Source organism: Hemitrygon akajei, chromosome 4, assembly GCF_048418815.1.
Source record: "Hemitrygon akajei chromosome 4, sHemAka1.3, whole genome shotgun sequence".
Taxonomy (NCBI): Eukaryota; Metazoa; Chordata; class Chondrichthyes; order Myliobatiformes; family Dasyatidae; genus Hemitrygon; species Hemitrygon akajei.
Window position 1 is genome coordinate 158,598,295 of NC_133127.1, and position 20,582 is coordinate 158,618,876.

At 37.9% G+C, this 20,582-nt stretch overlaps 1 protein-coding gene across 2 annotated transcripts in view; it reads right to left on the reverse strand.

Annotated features, from left to right (window-relative positions):
* The window catches only part of LOC140726841 (mitochondrial intermediate peptidase-like), an 82,032-nt gene that overhangs the window by 17,014 nt on the left and 44,436 nt on the right, over nt 1–20,582 (reverse strand). For both annotated transcript variants that reach the window (XM_073043733.1, XM_073043734.1), the window contains 2 exons: nt 8,273–8,394; nt 6,243–6,316 (listed from right to left, as the gene is read on the reverse strand). In XM_073043733.1, the coding sequence (XP_072899834.1) occupies nt 6,243–6,316; nt 8,273–8,394 (196 nt within the window). The remainder of the gene's footprint in view (nt 1–6,242; nt 6,317–8,272; nt 8,395–20,582) is intronic.

Genomic DNA, 20,582 nt, shown 5'->3' on the forward strand with positions numbered 1-20,582 from the left:
TCATTCAGGCTCTTCTTTCTTGCCAGGGCAAGTGCAGGTCAAGAGTTTAGAATGTATAAGCGACTCAGCTGTATTTTTAATATAAAATGAAATAAAAACTATTTAGAGAACAGATTATCTACAAAGATAATTGTAGATTACTGTATTTTAGAAAAGGGGCTTCCCAATTAAATTTAATTAGATACTCTTCTAAAGTTATTTTCATTCTTTCCTTAATGGTTCAGCCTGAAGGCATGCAGGAATTTACAAATTCCATTTTACAACTGACTACGGATAGTGTACAAATGCTGCTTGAAGCAGTTCTTATTTTTTTGCTCAAAGTTCACTCAGATCTTACAGTTGCCACAACTAAGACCGGGGAAGCTTTAAATAGTGAGACCTTGGAACAATGCTATGTTTGATATGGAAAACAAAAACAACTTGCACTATGTGAACTCTCTCACAACATGACCGTATTCTAAAACAACACAGCACAGAACAATGCGGCTTGGGAAAAGGCACTTTAACCCAAGATGTTGTACAAAACTAATTAAATTATTAATTATCTCACTAAACTCATCCCGTCTGCCTACACAAAGTCCTCAATCCTCTGCACAATTAAGTGGCTATCTATGAGTTTAAATTCGCATTTGCTTCCGCTACCAAAGGACAAAGAGACAATTTTGAACGAGATTGGAGGCGGCATCAGATGCACGACAACTCTGGCAGGGTTTGCAAGACATTACTTCCTACAAAGCAAAACCCAATAGCATGAATGGCAGTGATGCTTCACTAGCAGATGAACTCAACGCCTTCTATGCCAGTTTTGAAAGAGAGAACTATAACTGTGAAGATCCCTGCTACACCTGCCGACCCTGTGTTCTCTGTCTCAGAGGCCAATGTTAGGCTGTCTTTAAAAGAGAGTGAACCCTCATAAGGCAGAAGGTCCCAATGGAGTACCTGATAAGGCTCTGAAAACCACTGCCAATCAACTGGTGGGAGTATTCAAAGACATTTGAAACCTCTCACTGATATGGGGGGGGGGGGGGGGGGGGGGAGTTCCCACTTGCTTCAAAAAGGCAATAATTATACCAGTGCCTAAGAAGAATAATGTGAGCTGCCTTAATGACTATCGCCCAGTGGCACTCACATTTACAGTGATGAAATGCTCTGAGAGGTTGGTCGTGACTAGACTGAACTCCTGCCTCAGCAAGGTTAAGTTGCCTATCGCCACAATAGGTCAATGGCGAAGGAAATCTCAATGGCTCTTCACATGGCTTTAGACAACCTGGACAACACAAACACCTATGTCAGCATGCTGTTCATCGACTGTAGCTCAGCATTTAATATCATCATTCCCACAATCCTGATTGAGAAGTTGAAGAACTTGAGCCTCTGTACCTCTCTCTGCAATTGGATCCTTGACTTCCCAACTGGAAGACCACAATCTGTGTGGATTGGTGATAACATATCCTCCTTGCTGACAATCAACATGATGTACCTCAGGGATGCATGCTTAGCCCACTGCTCTACTCCCTCTATGCCCATGACTGTGCTCAAATACCATCTATAAATTTGCTGATGATACAACCATTGTTGGTAGAATCTCAGGTGGTGACAAGAGGGTGTACAAGAGTAAGACATGCCAACTAGTGGAGTGGTGTCACAGCAACAACCTGACACTCAATGTCAGTAAAACGAAAGGCTGATTGTGGACTTCCAGAACTGTAAGACGAAGGAACACATACTAATTCTCGTAGAGGGATCAGAAGTGGAGAGAGTGAGTAGTTTCAAATTGCTGGGTGTCAAGATCTCTGAGGATCTAGCCTGGTCCCAACATATTGATGTAGTTATAAAGAAGGCAAGACAGCAGCTATACTTCATTAGGAGTTTGAAGAAATTTGGTATTTCTGATATGGGGGGGGGGGGGGGGCTACTGCACAGGACCGAAAGAAGCTGCAGAGGGTTGTAAATTTAGTCGGCTCCATCTTGGGTACTAGCCTACAAAGTACCCAAGACCAAGCAGTGTCTTAGAAAGGCCGTGTCCATTATTAAGGACCTCTAGTACCCAGGGCATGCCCTTTTCACACTGTTATCATCAGGTAGGAGGTACAGAAGCACACACTCAGCAATTCAGTAACAGCTTCTTCCCCTCTGCCACCCGATTCCTAAATGGACATTGAACCCTTGAACACAACCTCATTTTTAAAATATATATTATTTGTTTTTTGCACAATTTTTAATCTATTTAATATATGTATACTGTAATTGATTTTTTTTCTTCTATATTACGTATTGCATTGAACGGCTGCTGCTAAGTTAACAAATTTCACGTCACATGCCAGTGATAATAAACCTGATTCTGATTCTGACCTCTGGAAGTGTATTCTAAACACCCACCGCTCTCTATGTCTAAGAACGTGACCTGCACATCTCCTTTGAACTTGCCTCTTCTCAACTTAAATACATGTTCTCTATTATAGATACCAGTTGTCTACATCTATACCACTCAGTCTTATAAACTTCAATCAGATCTTCCCTCAGTCACTTCAGAGAAAACAACCCACATTTGTCTAACCTCTCCTGGTAGCATATGCCCTCTAATCCTGGTAAACCTTTTCTGCATCCTCTCCAAAACCTCCACATCATTTTTATAAAGGGATGACCAGAATTAAATACAGTACTCCAGATGTTCCTCAATACATTCTAGGATCTTGCCACTCATAATTCCTGCTGCTGCCTGTAAGGTGTTTGGTCACTCGGTTTTGTCTGGGTGCTCTAGTTTCCTCCCATGTTACAAAGATATGCAGTTAAGGTTTTGGGTTAGTTCGTTGTAAGTATGTTATGTTGACAAATAAAGCTAACCTAATCACACTGGAGAGTATGCAGAGGGGATTCATTAGGATGTTGCTTGAGATGAAGCCTTCTAGTTATGAGTAGAAACTGGTGAGGCTACATCTATTTTCCCTGGAGCAGAGGAGGTGAAGAGAGGATGTGATTGAGGTATATAGAAAGGGTAGATTTTTCCCCTTATCAAAAGTGAATAAAGCCAAAGGACATGGAAAGGGGTAGAAAATTTAGAGGGGATCTGAAGGGAAACTTTTTACCATTAGTGAGTGGCAAGTACAAATGCACACCCAGAGAAAGTTGTAGAAAAGTGCCTGGGTCTTAAAAAACCTAGGCACTGAGTGCCAGGGCCAAATGCTGGAAGATGAGAGTCATAGGAATGGGTTTTCACTTACTGGCATGGATGTGGAAGGCTGAAGGATCTGTTTCCATGCTGTATGGCTTTATAACTCTATATCAAAATGAGCTCTTTTATAGTAAATAACATGAGATCTTTTACATCCTGAGATGGCAACTGGGACTCAAGCTTTATTCTGAATAATGCATGTATTATTCTGTTAGCCTAGTTTTAAAATGTTTGATTACGTGCCTTCATGTGTTAAACTATAGTTCTTACAATTCTAAATGCATGTCTTCAACATATTCCTATAAAACAATATTGAAGAATTCAGATCTGGGGACTACACTTCATAACTGTGAACTCTCATTCCATCATAAAGTTAGAAATTTTAAATATAAACTTGATTTGATACAGAGGAAAGAAAATCTGAAGCTTAAAAAAGTTCCAATTACCTTAAGATAGCACAAATGACATATTTGCATTACAATTCAAAGTTTTTCCAATTCAAACTGTTTTTGAGATTTAATAGCATCCTTTAGAGACTACCGTAGATTCCGGATTTTAAGCCGCTACTTTTTTCCCACATTTTGAACAGCTTTGAACTCTGCGGCCTTTAATCCAGAGCGGCTAATACATGGTTTTTTTTCATGCCGCCTCGTAAACATTTTGCTTCGTAACAGTAGACCAATAAAATTGATGAGTAGTTCACAGAGGTCCAATGAAATTGTACGATAAATCAAGCGCACTTTCACAATTAAATTATTGTAAATCAGTCATTTGTACTCACCCTCATCAACATGGAAAATACTCGAAGAAAAGCAAGACCCGAGCGCGTCAGACCCGATTAGACCCGATCGCGTTACGCAAGCGCGTCAGACCCGAGCGCATCAGACCCGATCGCGTTACGCAAGCGCGTCAGACCCGATTAGACCCGATCGCGTTACGCAAGCGCGTCAGACCCGAGCGCATCAGACCCGATCGCGTTACGCAAGCGCGTCAGACCCGATTAGACCCGATCGCGTTACGCAAGCGCGTCAGACCCGAGCGAAAACGCTGCTTTTAAGTTAAAGGCGATCAATAACTTTTCCTGGTAGGCTGCAGTATATATATTTTTACCAGTCGCTAGGAGATATTGGAATGTTGTTCGTGCTGTTCAGTAAAAAAGTATATGCAACGTAATTTGTGTTACCGATACGTATGTATATTTAAAAGTAGCGGTGCGGCCTAAAATCCGGTGCGGCCTTTACAATTAAAAAATTGATTTTATTTCTAAAATTAGAGCCAGCGGCTTTTAATCAGGTGCGCTCTGTAGTCCGGAATCTACGGTAATTTGAACACAAAAATTTTCTGTGATTTTACAACCGATGTCAATTTTGCAATTTCATTTCTGAAATGTTGTGGTAATAGCAATAAATACCAATTAGAACTATCTCTCCACTGATATATGTGTGTATATAAAATCACTATTGTGCAGCCAAATTTCCAGTTTTAGTTACTGATTACAGCTTCAATTTGCCACTTTCTTGAGTTTACCATTTATACTTCTATCATTATAGGACATTACTACAGTCTCATCCTAGAACAGGGCCCTTCAGAAAATATGGATGGATTTCCCATTTGAAACTTAGCTTCACCTTCAGCAGGCTAGAGATTTCTACCAGTCTTTCTCAATATACATGAATTCAAAATAAGGCTCACTGATACAGTTCAAAGCATGGCAAAAAGTCATTTATCAGCCTTTAAAAAGTGATTTCATCTATCTATCCATAACACTCACAGTTAAACAATGTCAAGGTTAATGTTACAAACTGTAGTTTGTGATATGCATCTATTTGCAACCAGTGACAGAGTCTTTTGTAAGTGAGCTGTAGTACATTTGTGGTGACTATTATACTCACCTGTGCATTTCACCATACATATACTTCTTGTAATCTGCCAAATGAGGTGTATAATGGTATACCAAGCAATTATTTTTGCTCGACAAAACTACCTGGCACTAAAAAAAATGAATTTTAACTAATGCTATTCTGTCAAATTTCTATTAAAATTATTATAATTATTTTTAAATACAAGGTAAACTTTAAAAGTTTATTTATATTTCAGCTTTCTCCGTAACCATGAGTGCTTAAAACTTCATCCAGCACTCTGCAAAATATTTAGTCATTAATTAAGCTTGAGCTTTAGCTTCTTCTCATACAGTCTGTGGAAAATTTATGATCTGATACGCTGCTTAGCCAGCCTGATGACATCATGGTTTTCAGAAGTCAGAGATCTCTTTGAACTAACACATTAGCGCATCATTCTTCAGAAAAAAGAGCAAATCTTGCCAGAAGGGCAGAGACAAAGGGAAAAGCAGACACACACAAACACACTAATAGCGTCAGAGAAAGAGAGCCGGAGAGATAGGCAAAACCTGTACAGTTCTGTAAATGGACAGTAGGCTCAGATCAAAGTTGACTTCTTCAGTCAATACTCTTTTCCAACAGGTTTGTTTGAAGTGCCCCTTCATTGAATGGAAACTACTGTACTAGGAGGCAAACAGCCATGAAATTTGATGGCTCTGCTTTCATGTACTTCGCCTCACTTCCAAAATTTGAAAAGGTTCCTGATTTGGATTTGCTCTTTTTAAACTAACTTTGATCTTACATTATTAACAAAATATGAAATTTATAAAATAAAATACTGTCAGTTAAAATTCCAAAATGTTAGTGCTATAAATGTGCAAAATATTACTACTGTTGATCAGCACAGAAATTTGAAAAATAGGTATTAGAACAGAAATCATTGCACACTCTGGATGTGGTAGCACAACTGAGACTGTGTCAGTCATTCTGTCACATAGAGTCTAATCTAAGAGCTCTCAAGATGTCTTTGCCAATCTGACTGATGTATACTTTCTGCTGACATCATGGGAGATCCACTGTTAGTAAAGTCATTCTGATTGTGTCTTTTCAACAACTGTGCATAGTTTCATTCCATACACACTGGGTGGAATCCTGAAAACCAAGAGCCTGGATACAGTAATGTAAGATAACATAATGAAGTGGAAAGCAACTTAAACGAGATTTTATTTTACCTTCCACCATGAATATAGGTACTTTTCCACCACCATGAGCCAACATCTCTCTGCGGTAGCGCTCTCCCACAGTCCTGAAGGAACAAAAGATAATATTACACTATCTGCATTCATAGCTTGTTCAGAAACAAACATCCTGAACAGTATTTTCAGAGGGGGTGCAATCTGGTACAGATGATTAAGAAAGACCTAGGCCTCAATACCTCCTTGTACAACTGGATGCTCAAATTCCTCACTTGCAAACCCCAGTTAGTGTAGATTGCCAACATCTCCTCCACAACCACCAGCAGCACAGGGTCACCACAAGGCTGCTCTACTCGTTTTACACTTATGGCTGAGGCTAACTACAGCTTCAATGCCATACTTAAGTTTGCTGATGACACCACTGTCATTGGCTGAATCAAAGATGCTCTCTTCTTGCTGCAGGAGGAGGTAAAGGAGCCTCAGGACCCACACTACTAGGTTCAGGGACAGTTATTACCTCTGAACCATCAGGCTCTTGAGCTAGAGAGGATAACTTCACTCACTTACTGCAACTGTTCCCACAAACTATGGAATCACTTTCAAGGACTGTTCATCTCAATTTCTTGATTTTTTTGCTTATTTATTATTAATATTTTGTTTGTTTTCTTTCTTTTTGTATTTGAACAGTTTATTGTCTTTGCACATTTGTTGTTTGTCTTGTTGTGTGCAGTGTTTCACTGATTTGATTGTGCTTCTTTGTATTTACAGTGAATGCCTGCAAAAAATAATTCTCAGGGTAGTATGTAGTTACATATATCCTGACCCTTGATCTCAACATCATTGAGGCTGCCTGGGATTACCTGGAAAGACAGAAGCAAGCAAGACAGCCAAAGTCTGCAGAAAAACTGTGGGAAGTTCTCCAAGATGCATGGAACAAACTACCAACCGATTTTCTCATAAAACTGCACAACAGTGTACTTATAAGAATTGATGCAATTTTAAAGGCAAAGGGTGATCACGCCAAATATTGATTTGATTTAGTATTTTTTCCACTGCTTACTGCTCTTTATAGTAATTTTTTTTGATATTTAGAAACTTATTATTTTTGGAAGTATCTTTGTTTTGCAGAATTGTTTTACATGTGCCCAAGACATTTGCACAGTACTATACTTTGCTAATAAACTTACTTTGAACTTTTTTCATTTTTATATGATAGATTTATATTACAGGTTAGTTGTTTAAAAGCATATCCCTTTTTATCTAAAAATGCAAAATGCTCACCATAGTAACTTCTTTTTCTAACCTTGGCAAACATCATATTTCCTTGAAGCACATATTTGGGGAAGGGTTAAAGATCATGTCAAAGGCACTGAGCTCAGTGCACTATTTTCTTAAAATTTGGAAAAAATATGAAAACACAGCCACACTGCCTCGGTCAGGCTGCCATAGTCGCCAGCGACATATGGCACTTATAAGAGAGGCTACAGTGATGCCAACAGTCACTCTGAGTGAGTTGCAGAAGCCAGTGGCTGCAACTGGAGATAAAGTTTATGGCTCCACAGTCTCTACGGCATTGCATAAAAAGGGTGGCAAGAAAGAAGTGCTAGCTAAAAATAAAGCACATCCTATCCTGTAAAGACTTAGCAAACTATCACTTAGAAGATGCTGTAAAAATGTGGAAAAAGGCCGTGTGGTCAGATGAGACTAAGGTACAACATTTGGCCTCAACAGTAAGCAGCATGTGTGGCATAAATCTAATACTGCATATCAGACAGGTAACAACTGAGGTGTAGTAGCAACTTTTAAAAGTTATTTGGAGAAGTACATGGATAAGAGGGGTTTAAAAGGATACAGTAGGTGCCAAATGTAGTAAATACAATGAACATTGTGGATACTGTAGCAGACAAGTTGAGCAAAGGCTTGTTTCCATGCTATATTAATATATGGATCTATCACATTTACTATCATTTGAATCTGAATACCAAATTCTTCCTCATAATTCTTATTTCTTTGAAATTGATCAAACAAAGAATGCAACATAATTTAATTCAATTTTCTTTATTAACCTGTTAAGTGGGTCCTTCATGAAGCATTGCTTCCACACCATAGAAGCTACAGCTCTTGACATGAGGTAGGAATAATATTTGGCACCATATCCAACAAGGTGACTAAAACGCAGCTGCCATGCCTGAAAAAGAAAACAAAACTGTCTTTGACCCATCTTCTGAATTACTAATATACAATCCATACATATACAGATCTGAATGAAGTTAACACAGTAAAAGTATTTCAATCTAAACATTTTGCTTCAAATCTAAATAATCATAATTTGAAAAAGTGAAATAATTTCTGACCTGTACCTAGAGAAACTTAAATGTTTCCCCTAGTATGCAAGAGAAATTAATCACCAGAATGATTTCACAAAATGAAGGGAATGAAATGAGGAATGATTATGTAAATTCATTGCCTATTGGGCATGATTTTACTGAAGAAAGAAACAGCTGAGAGATGACATAATTGCTATTGGCAGTATTTTAAATAATGAACAGATAATGTAAACCCTGAAATCAAAGGCAGGTTACTTCACCCTGAGCAGAATTGTGAAAATAAACAAATGAGCATTAAACAATCCATGTACTAGTTTCCTAAGGAGATGACGTCAATAATTCAAATTGACTGACTCAAAAACAAAGTGTGTGTATGTACTTGTATGGAATAAAATGTGTATAAATACATAATACCGGCATGTATTTACAATGTAAACACTGATCATCAGTGTAGGCAGTGAGGAAGCAAAGGAGGTCTAAGGGAGAACCAAATGAACAAAGGAACCTTTTTGGAGTGGGGTATCCATCTTGGCTGAACTCCACTCAGGAAGCTGGGCTATTAAATCATGGTTGCTCAGACAGCATTCAAAAATAGGTACACCTTGTCCATAAGGAACCATATCAATCACATGTTTGACTTTGATATCATGTCATCAGTCAAAATGCAATTCAGACAAACAAAAGTATCCCAACTTCTGGAGGGATTTTTGGTTCAACCAGAAACTGTCAAAGGTGCAATTCACCTTCTATAGAATATTTCATGCGTACACCATTGTATCTGATCAATTTTAAGACTTGACTTGTAATAAGTTTAAATTATTTGGAATTTATTCAGTAAAACAGCCTCCATAATCCTGGATAGTGAATTCCAAAGATTCAACACTGAGTGAAGAACTTACTTCTGAACTTTCAGAAGGTTTCAGGTTCCTCTGAATGACAATACCTTTCAATTGCTCACCATTTAAAACATTTTTTCAAATCATTGTGGTACTTTATTAGGTCTAAATTGCCCAAGACACTCTACATCTCCCTCAAAGCTCACACTGCCACCTAGCTTTGCTTCATAATATGCTACATAACATTAGATTCCCTTTAGACAAGTTATTGTTACAGTGAACGGCAAAAGCTACCAATGATCTTTAACTGTTCTGGTCATGGTCTCCTAAACAAAAAATGATCCATTCTTCCCTGGTTTCGGTTCATTAATCAATCATTAATTAGCACCAATATATTATTACTAACACTGTGTACCTAATTTTGTTCGTACAACACTAGATTATTACTTTCAAAAACTGACAAGATGTCCACCTACACATCCATGGCAAGGATTCAAACGGATTGTCAAACATGATATTCCTTTCAATAATTCATGTCAACTTTATCCAATCAACTCTTTCATAAAATATTCTAGCATTTCTGTAATAATGATGTCAAACAAACTGATTTAAGGATCCCTTTTTTTACATTTCTCCTTTTTAAAACAGGCAAAGACTGAACAACTTCTATTAGGTTTTTTGCTGTATAGGGATACACGTTAATTGCAAATTGTGTGTTAACTCTACTGCCTCTGCAGTATTGCACAAAGCTATGAAGTGACTTAAACACCTTCTCCAAAGATTACCCCAGACTGAAGCATTCTTCATTGTTTTTAAAATGAGATTTTACTAGTGAAACTGCAGGGAGTTAAGGAAAATACGTATTAAACTCAATAGAGCATTGTCGCACCAGAATATACTAATATTGTCGACTATTCTCACAATCAGTGTTAACTATTCTGTGTAACAAGAGTAAACTTTTAATTATCAAATGATATCTTAACAACGATAAACAGTAAACATACATCTTAAAGGAAATATCTACTAAATGTTTAGCAATATTAACAAAAACTTAAGGCCCACAGATACTGCTGTTTGAAGGGCAAATAAAGAGAGGATGGAGATGGATGACTTCCCATGTGCACCTCAATTCAAATCCAAATTAACCAGTGCAGGAAATAATATATAAAACATCTTGAAGTGATGTTCATGCAAAATGAGGCAAGAACATTAACATTTCAAAAAATAGCTTGTTAGCTTATTGTCATAGCTCAGAATTTAGTTTCATAATCTACTCAGCCAAATTGGGCTTCCTGCCTTTGCTTTATTCAGATTTAATATCATGGGTTCAGACTACCATCAAATAATTTTTAATCGTTATATAAAATTGTACCATTGTTTTCCATAGCAATGCTCACCAAAATGCATTATTATCGCTTAATCACTGTACCTCTACCTCACTGTACTCCTTTCATACTATCAATCTTTTTCAAAGTATTCTGCAATCAATATTGTGAATTTTAGTCATTATTCTCAAGTGGGAAATGTTAACTAATTTACAAAGATCTCACAAACAACAATTACATAACAATCAAATAATCTGATTTCTTACTTAAATAAATCCAATACAAGTTTCAATCACATTTTACTACAATCACATTTTAGTTCACTTACCACATAAAACATCTGACTTATGATTGATCTAGAGTTAATTATTCCAATGAATTTTCACTAGCTTATTTTATTCTAGCATCATGAACTTCAAGCCTACACTGTACCTTACACTATCCTGTTCACCCATCATCCCCATACATTCTGAATTGCATTATGTCCTGCATAAGCAACCCTCCATTTTAAAATTCACATTCATGCTCTCCTGAAACACACTACACTTTCTCTTTAACATGCAAGTTCCTCTAGCCCTGTAATTCCCAGAAGGTAGATGAAGTACTCTAGAACATAGAACATTAGAGCACACACATGCCCTTTGGCCCACAATGTCGTGCCAACCTTTTAACTTACTCTAATAGCAATCTAACTCTTCACTCCGACATAGCTCTCCATTTTTCTATCATTTGTGTGCCTATCTAAGAGCTTCTAAAATGTCCCCAATGCACCTGTCTCTATCAACAGCCCCTGGCAGCATGCTCCATGTACCCACCACTCTCTGTGTAAAATCCTTACCTCTGACATCCCCCCTACATTTTCATCCAATCACCTTAAAATTAATCATTTCTGCATTGGGCACAAGGCTATCCATGCCTCTGATCATCTTGTACACCTCTATCAAGTCAGCTTTCATCCTTCTTCACTCCAAAGAGAAAAGCCCCAGACTGCTCAACCTATCCTTATAAAACATGCTCTCTAATCCAAGCAGCATCCTGGTAAATCACCTTGGCACCTTCTCTAAAGCTTCTACATCCTTCCTATAATGAGGTGACCGGAACTGAATACAATATTCCAAGTGTAGTCTAACCAGGGTTTAATAGATCTGTAACATTTCTCTACTCAATCCCCCAATGAATGAAGGCCAACACACCATATGCCTTCTTTAACAACCCTATCAGCTTACATGGCAGCCTTGAGGAACCTATGGTCTCCAAGGTGTGCATTCTGTAGCTTTTTAGATGGTTATGGATAGGGATAACACTGGACCGTACAGCAAAATGGTAAATTGAAGAGGGCATAAATATAATAGCATTGGGCAGGAGCTTAGGAGAGAAGATTAGAGGATATTGTTATTGGGATAGGTCCTCATTGACACAGGATTCATTTAAATGCCAGCTGGTTAGAATTCAGAATCAAAATTCCCTGCAAGGAAGAAAGACAGGGATGCAAGGTTCAGAAACCTTGGATGACAAGAGATGTTGTACATTTTGTCAAAAAAAAGGACAGAAATATAAGGTTTAGGAACTTGAAGTTGGACATGACCCTTGACGAATAAAAAGAATCAGGAAAACTTAAACAGGGAATCAGTAGGGCTAAGAGGATCCATGAAATGTTACTGACACATAGGATTTAAGAGATTCCCAAGGTATTTTATACATACATTAAAGCAGGAGGGTCACTTGGGAGAGGGAAAGATCACTCAAAGACAAATGAAGGAAATTATGCCTAGAGCCAGAGAAAATGGGCAAAAGTGATTAATGAAGATTCTTAGGGGTAGGATTGACACACATCTGGAAAAGCCTAGCCTTAATAGGAATAGTCTGTGCAGCTTTGTACAAGAGAAGTCAAATCTTAACATAATGACTGAGTTATTTTGATGAGGGTATGGCAGCAGATGTTGTCTGCATGTATTTCATAAAGCGTATGACAAGGTTCCTCATGATAAACTGATGCAGAAGATTTAGGGACATAGTATCAATAGAGATTTGGTTGGTTGTATTCAAATTTAGCTTGATGAAAGAAGTCAGAGGGTGGTGTTGGAGGGGTGTTATTCTGACTAGAGATCTGTGCCAGTGGTGCTCTGAAAGGATCAGTGTTAGGACCTCTGTTGTTTGTGAAATATAAAATAATCTGATGAAAAAGTAAGTGAACTGATTAGCAAGTTTGCAGATGGCACAAAAATAAACAGAATTGTGGATAGTGAGGAAGGTTGTTAAATAATTCAGCACAACATAAGCCAATTGGAAAAGTGAGCAGAGAAATCAATGTGAGGCTTTGTACTTTGGGAGGTCAAATGTAAGGCAAAAGGATACAGTAAATGACAGAGCCCTTAGAAGAAATGAAGTACAGAGGTGCAAGTCTATTGCTCCCTGAAAGTGACAACACAAGTAGATAGGGCAGTAAAGAAGGCATACAGCATTACCCATTGGGGTGCTGAGTATAAAAGTTGGGAAGTCATGTTGCAGCTGAATAAAGTTTTGGTTAGGCTTCATCAGAAATGTCATGTCCAGCTCTGCCCGGTGCATCACAGGAAGAATGAGGAGGCTTTGGAAAGAGGCCAGAAGAGTTCACTAGGATGCTGCCTGGATTAGACAGCATTAGCTATGAGCAGAGGTTGGACGCCTTGGATTGTTTTCTCTGGAGCATTTGAGGTTGAGATGCAACCTATTAGATGTATATACAATTATGAGAGGTACAGATAGGGTAGATAGTCAGTCTTTTTCCCAGGGTAGAAATGTCAAGTACTAGAGATCATAGCTTTAAGATGAGAGTGGTAAAGTTTAAAGAAGATTTACAAGATGAGTTTTGTTTTTACACTGAAAGTGGTAGTTGTCTAGAACACGCTGCTAGGGGAAGTATTGGAAGCAGGTATAATAGTATCATTTAAGAGGCACTTAGTCACGCACATGAACAGGCAGCGACTGGAGAGATACAGACCATGTGCAGGCAGATGGAATTAATTTTGATTGACATCATGATCAGCACAGACACAGTGGATTAAATGGTTTGTTTCCATACTGTACTATTTTCTATTTCTGGAGATATGAATACACTAACCTGCAGAAAATATATTTTAAGGGTGAAAGATGAGACGGAGACCATCCATCCTAGCATATGTGTTGTAGCAGCAGCATCTGCTGGACAATCATGTAACTAATGGAAAGTGAAGGTTTAAATATATCCAGTCTCAATTTTGGTTAGGCTTATAAGTTTACTTTTATCAGATAGATGGCAGTGTTGTCACTGTATTGGTACAAATAAGCTAGGATTCAGGATATGCTAACTCACAACTAATATGGACTTAGTAATTGAAAGTACAAGGCATGGCTGCAGTGATTGCAAGTTGCCTCAGTCCAAAGTGTTAAGTGAATGACCTTATTTAGCCTTCCCTTGACGCCCAACCAGCCAATTTACTGCACCTCTATTAACAACAAGCAGCAGCTAGAAGCTCCAGAGAAAATAATAAGCGCCCCATCAATATCCTGACTACAGCAACAAGGTAATTACAAAAAGTAATCAACAGCTAAACAATTGAAATTACCCTTAAATATCAAAATTTAGAGTCACAGAGCACTACAGCTCAGAAAAAGGCCCTTCAGCCCATCTATTCCATGCCGAATTGTTATTCTGTTTAGTCCCATCGACCCGCACTATAGCCCTCCATATCCTCCCATTTATATACTTATCCAAATTTCTCTTAAATGCTGCAATTGAACCTGAATCCATTACTTCCGCTATCAACTCATTCTGCACTCGCCATCCTGAGTGAAGAAATTCTCCCTCCGATTCCCCTTAAATATTTTACCTTTCAGCCTTAAACTATGACCTCTGGTTCTAGTCTTACCCTACCTTAGTGCAAAAAAACCTGTTTGCATTTAGCCTATCTACAGTGAAGAGAAGAAGAGAAATTGCCTTTCAACTCTCGAGAGAGCATAGGCCATCAACTTTTTGCTGTTGATTTTTCTGTAACAGGCAATTTCTTTTTTAAGAGGTCAAATTGCTAGCTCGGCGCTCAACCCAGCATGGATGGAAAAGAAAGCGTGCACGGGAACCGGCTGGATTTGAACTTGGGACCTTCCGCCCTAAAGTCCAGTGCTGATGCCACTACGCCACCAGCTAGCATCTATCTACAGTATTATCCTCATAATTTGGTTAGCTATCAACTATCCTCTCATTTCCCCACACTCCAGGAATAAAACCCTAACCTGTACAATCTTTACTCAAGACAACAAGAGGCACAGATCGAGTGGATAACCAGGGACTTTTTTCCCCAGGGCATAAATGGCTAATTCTTTTAAGATAATTACAGAAAAGTATTACAGGTTAAGTTCTTTACACAGAGTGGTAACTGCATGGAACGTTCTGCCAAGAGTAGTGGTAGAGGCCTGTACATTAGGGGCATTTAAGAAACTCTTAGATAAGCAAGCATATGAAAGATAAATGGAAGGCTATGTAGGGAGGGAAGGGTTAGATTGATCTCAGAGTAGGTTAAAAGGTCGGCACATCATTGTGGGGCAAAGAGCCTGTACTGTGTTATAATGTTTTAACTGCCTTGTGTATTTTCTTTATACTTTCTCATTTTATTGACCTCACCAACATCTTATACAACTTCAAAATCTCACATATCTCAACTCCTGTACTCAAAACTCTTATTTATGAAGACCAATGTGCCAAAAGCTCTCTTTATGAACCTATCTAACTGTGACACCACTTTCAAGGAAATATGGAGTTACATTTCTAGATCCCTTTGTCCTACCATTCACTGTGCAAGTCTTCCATTGTCTTTCTACCTCACATTTGTCTGCATTAAATTTCACCTGCCATTTTCAGCTCATTTTTCCAGCTGGCCCAGATCGCACTGCAAGCTTTGATAGTGTTCCTTGCTGTCCACTACATCCCCAATCTTGGTGTCATCTGCAAATTTGCTGAACCATTTTACCACATTACTAACCTCATCATTGATATCGATGACAAACAACAACAGACCCAGCACCAATTCCTGCGGCACACCACTAGTCACAGTCAAAGGCAACCATCTACCACTACTCTCTGGCTTCTCTTGCAAAGCCAATGTCAAATTCAGTTTACTACTTCATCCTGAACCAGCCTGCCATGTGGGACTTTGACAAAGACTTTGCTAAAGTTCACGTTGACAAGGTCAGCTGCTTTTCCTTCATTAACTTTCTCAGTAATCACCTCCAGAAAACTATACAAGATTGGTTAGACGTGACCCACCATGCATAAAGCTATTCCCGAATCAGGTCCTGTCTATCCAATTATTATTATTATATGCCCTGTCCCTCAGAATACCTCCCAATAATTTAACCACTAACATCTGGCTCATCAGCCTACAATTTCCCATCTTATTCCTAAGTGCCTTTCTTGAACAATGGAACATCATTAACTATCCTCCAGTCATCTGGCATCAGACCTGTGGCTAAGGACATCTTAAATACTTCTGCTAGGACCCCTGCAATTTTTGCCATAGCCTGCCATGTTTGAAGGGACATCTTGTCAGGTCTTGGGGACTTAACCATCCTAATTTACCTCAAGTCAGCAAGAACCTCCACTTCTCTAATCTGGGCATGGTCCATGACTTCACTGCTATTTTGCCTGAGTTCCATGGATTCTTGTGTCCATCTCCCAAGTAAATACAGATGCAAAAACAATCCACTTAAGACCTCCCCCATCTCTTTTAGCTCCATGCACAGATAGTGGACCAATTTTGTCCCTCGCTATCTTTTTCCTTTCAATATACCTGTAAAAGCTCCTGGGATTCTCCTTTACCTTGTCTGCCAGAGCAACCTCAAGCCTTCTTTTAGCCCTCCTGATTTCCCTCTTAAGTGTTCTTTTGCATTTCTTATATTCTTTAAGCACCTCATTTGTTCTTTGCTGCCTATTCCTGCTATGCACCCTCTTCTCCTTTACCAGAGCCTCAATGTCCCTTGACAGTCAAGGTTTCCTAAACCTGTTATTCTTGCCTTTTATTCTACAAGAAACATACTGTAGAAATTCTGCACTCTCAATATTTCACTTTGAAAGACCTCCCACTTACCTGTACACCTTTGCCAGAGAACAACATATCCCAATCCACACCTGCCAGATCCTTTCTAATGCCATCAAAATTAGCCTTTCTCCAATTTAGAATCTTAGCCCAAAGACCAGTCCTATCCTTCTCCATAACTTGAAACTAAAAGAATTATGATCACTAGATCCAAAGTGTTTGCCTACACATATTTAAGACATTGCCCTGTCTCATTCCCTAATCAGATATCCAGCATCACATTCAATCTAGTAGGGACCTCCATAAAATCAACTACCAAAAACTGTCTGCTAAATCCCGCTTTCTGAGATCTATCTTGTAATCTCTTTAATCCTACAGGTATACCTTACATAAATAAAGTACAGAAAAACTGTAAAATAAGTGAGTGAAACCTAGTTCATACTTCATTTATTAGAAAGCCACATATTATGATACAGTTTCATTTTCAATGTAAGAGCAATAGTTTCGAGAGATCCATGTATCATGCTTATATACATGGGAAATAGAAAAACATAAAAACCTAGAAAGCCAACAGCACAACACAGGCTCTTCAGGCCACAAAGCTGTACTGAACATATCCTTTACTTTTAGAACTACCTAGGCTTACCCATAGACCTCTATTTTTCTAAGTACCATGTACCTATCCAGGAGTCTCTTAAAAGACCCTATTGTATCCGCCTCCACCACTGCCGCTGACAACCCATTCCACGCACAAAGCAAACAATAAAGGCAGCTTTAAAGTAGTGCAGAAGAGAAAAGCCCATAATGCAGAAATCTAAACCCTGGCCTGAAATGATCAAGTGTAATTAACAGCTTTCCCCATGTAATCTACACATGCATGAATAAATTTAAGATAAGAAAATATTTTAGAGAACATTTGTAAGGTAGAGTCATAGAGTTATACAGCATGGAAACAGGCCATTTGGAGCAACTTGTCCAAGCCAACCAAGATGTCCTCTAAGGCAGTAACAATGAATTCCACAAACTATGGACTCACTGTCAAGGACTCTACACGTCATGTTCTCAGTATTATTTATTTACAGTACTTATTTTTTAATTTGCATAGTTTGTCAGTCTTTGTGTGCAGTTTATTATTGATTCTAATGCATTTGTTTTCCTGTGAATGCCTAGAAGAATGAATCTCAGGGTAGTAATTGATGACATATACGTACTTTGAAAATAAATTTACTTTGAACTTTGAAATGCTGGCTGATGAGAAGCACAAAGAGAATCACTACCTAGCAGCACTATTTGGTTAGTAGGTTCCTAAGTTTTACACCTGCAGATAACCCCACAAAGTCAGAAATTTGCTGGATGTCAAATGACAACACGTCCACACTCCTGTGTGGTCATTGGGCTCTTTGCCCATTATCAGACCTCAGCTATGCAGAACTGAGGGGCAAATTGTATTTGGTCCCTCAACTATACATTAGCCATGAATACATTCATCTACTTTGATGGCAAGGAAAAAATATTTCTGAATTAAAAATTGGTATCAATGTTTTTATTTATAGTAGTTAAATATGCTTTCAAATAAAACTAATCATGCTTAAAAATATATTTTTCATTGTTTGAATCTATTTCAACTATTCTTAAATGTCTCTGACATTCAAAGCCAGGCAGAAACAATTGAAAAAGCCTTTGCTGAGGGGCAACATAAGGTATGGCTATATCAAATGCAATCCTAATTTTGCCCTATTAAAATTTCAGGTATGAGCACAAGCTTCTTTATCATTCTTCCTGAGAACAGATCTGCCACTACCTTAAAGCACTTTCCACTAAGCTCTTGGTTTCATGCAGTCTTTGCTCGGAAATTTTAAATTTGGATTCTTTCTTTGCCATCCCAAATTTATGAGCTGATGTGCTTATTAATGAATTCTTCCATCATAGAAATGGATACATCCTGTAGCATTCATTTTTTAACGTTTTCAGTCTTGTCAAGGCTTCATAAAATATTATGGGATAAGAATTATACTCATTAATGCTTATCATGTTTCCCCAATAACATTGATACAACTGTGTTGTATAGAGCTCAATTCACACACAAAACCTCTTTGTGAGAGATGGTAGATAACCTTTTTTATGGACATCAGAGAACCAGCTATCACTGTTGATATTCCTATCAAGCATTATCATAGGAATTCATTGTCAGCACATAGTCAAATCAATAACCTGGTAAACAAAATACTGACTTGTTTACAAATCATCTGTTAAGGGGGGAAATCTGATAATCTGAAATGATCAACTCAAGAATTGAATTACCTTGCTATGACCCAAAGAAGTTTATAAACTGTAATGATAGAAAATAAAACTAGTTATTTCTAGGACAAAGAATAAAATTGAGGAATTAAGTGTATTGAGTAATTAATATAATAAAAGGTAGGCATATATTAATTACCTTTAAAGATTCTTTTGCACAAACACTGAAAATGGACATAATACTCAAAAAGGTAGAACAGGGAAAACATACATTAATGCAGTTTGTTACATTAGTGAAAGGGAAGCTACTAAAGCTTCGAGTCATTGACTTTCCTCAAAATCCCAAAGTTAACAGTTCATTGATTGAGCAAAGAGAACTAGACTAATTGAATCTGAGCAAAAATAAAGTTTCACTTTTCCCATCCAGAAACAGTACCAATTAATCCTCAGCATTAAAATTACACAAAAAAACAAGAAAAGCTTAACCTAACAAGAGAATAATGTTAGAATATTTGTAAATACAATACTTTAATACTTAAGCTTTGAAAATATTGCAAGAATAAAAGGGCTAGCACAGCTTTCAGGGAGTTTAAAACTTATTTAAAAGTTCAATTCCAAGACTACTTCCATTCTGTATTTCTTTTCCTTTCCCAATATTTATTCAATGTTGTAGAATAAATACATACAACAGGAAATTAATTATCACCTGTAGCTATATTAAACTTTAGTCAGGCTACATCTGGGGTATTGCATTCAATTCTGGTCACCCCTTTGTAGGAAAGATGCAGAGACTGTGGAGGGGGTGCAGTATTTACCAGAATGCTGCCTGCATAAAAGATACTAGATACAAAGGTTAGACAAACTCAGGTTTGTCTCCCTAGATTGTCAAAGGCTCAGGGAAGACATGACAGAGATTTCTAAAATTATGAGAGGCATAGATAGGGCAGAGTCAGAATCTTTTCCCAGTGTAGAAATGTCAAACACCAGAGGACACATTTTTAAGTTTAGAAGGGGTAATGATAAAATTGATGTGAGTGGCAAGATTTTTTTTAAATGTAGTTAAGTTTCTGAAATACATTACCAGGGGTCAGAGTGGAAGCATGCAGCTTGACAGAATTTAAGAGGATTTACATGAATATGAAAGAGATGGAGAGATATTGATGATACACAGGACATTTAGTATAAATTGGCATCAAGATCAGTACAACATAGAGGACTGAATAGCCTGTACTTCATTCGGTTCTTACCTCCCCTTTGGATCAATCAAGTTGATCACTGGTACAACAAAGTCAGAGGTTTACAGAATTAAGAACTCTTAGCTGCAATATTTGAGAACATTAGCGATTTTACCATTTATTTACAAGATATTAATTAGCCCAGACTAAACAAAAGGTTCCTACTTCTCTGTTAAAAAGAAAAGTTCAGTTTCAGGAACCACATCCACAATGGAATCTAATGCAATGGGTTGGATATTCAGCCTTTTGCAAACTTTAATGCCTGGTTAATTGCCCCTAGGCCCTATCGGTCTTGCAATTAAAAAGGATGGAAGCTTTTTTCCAGCCTATTTTATCAAGCATTGAAGAGTGCATTCACTGTTTTCCTG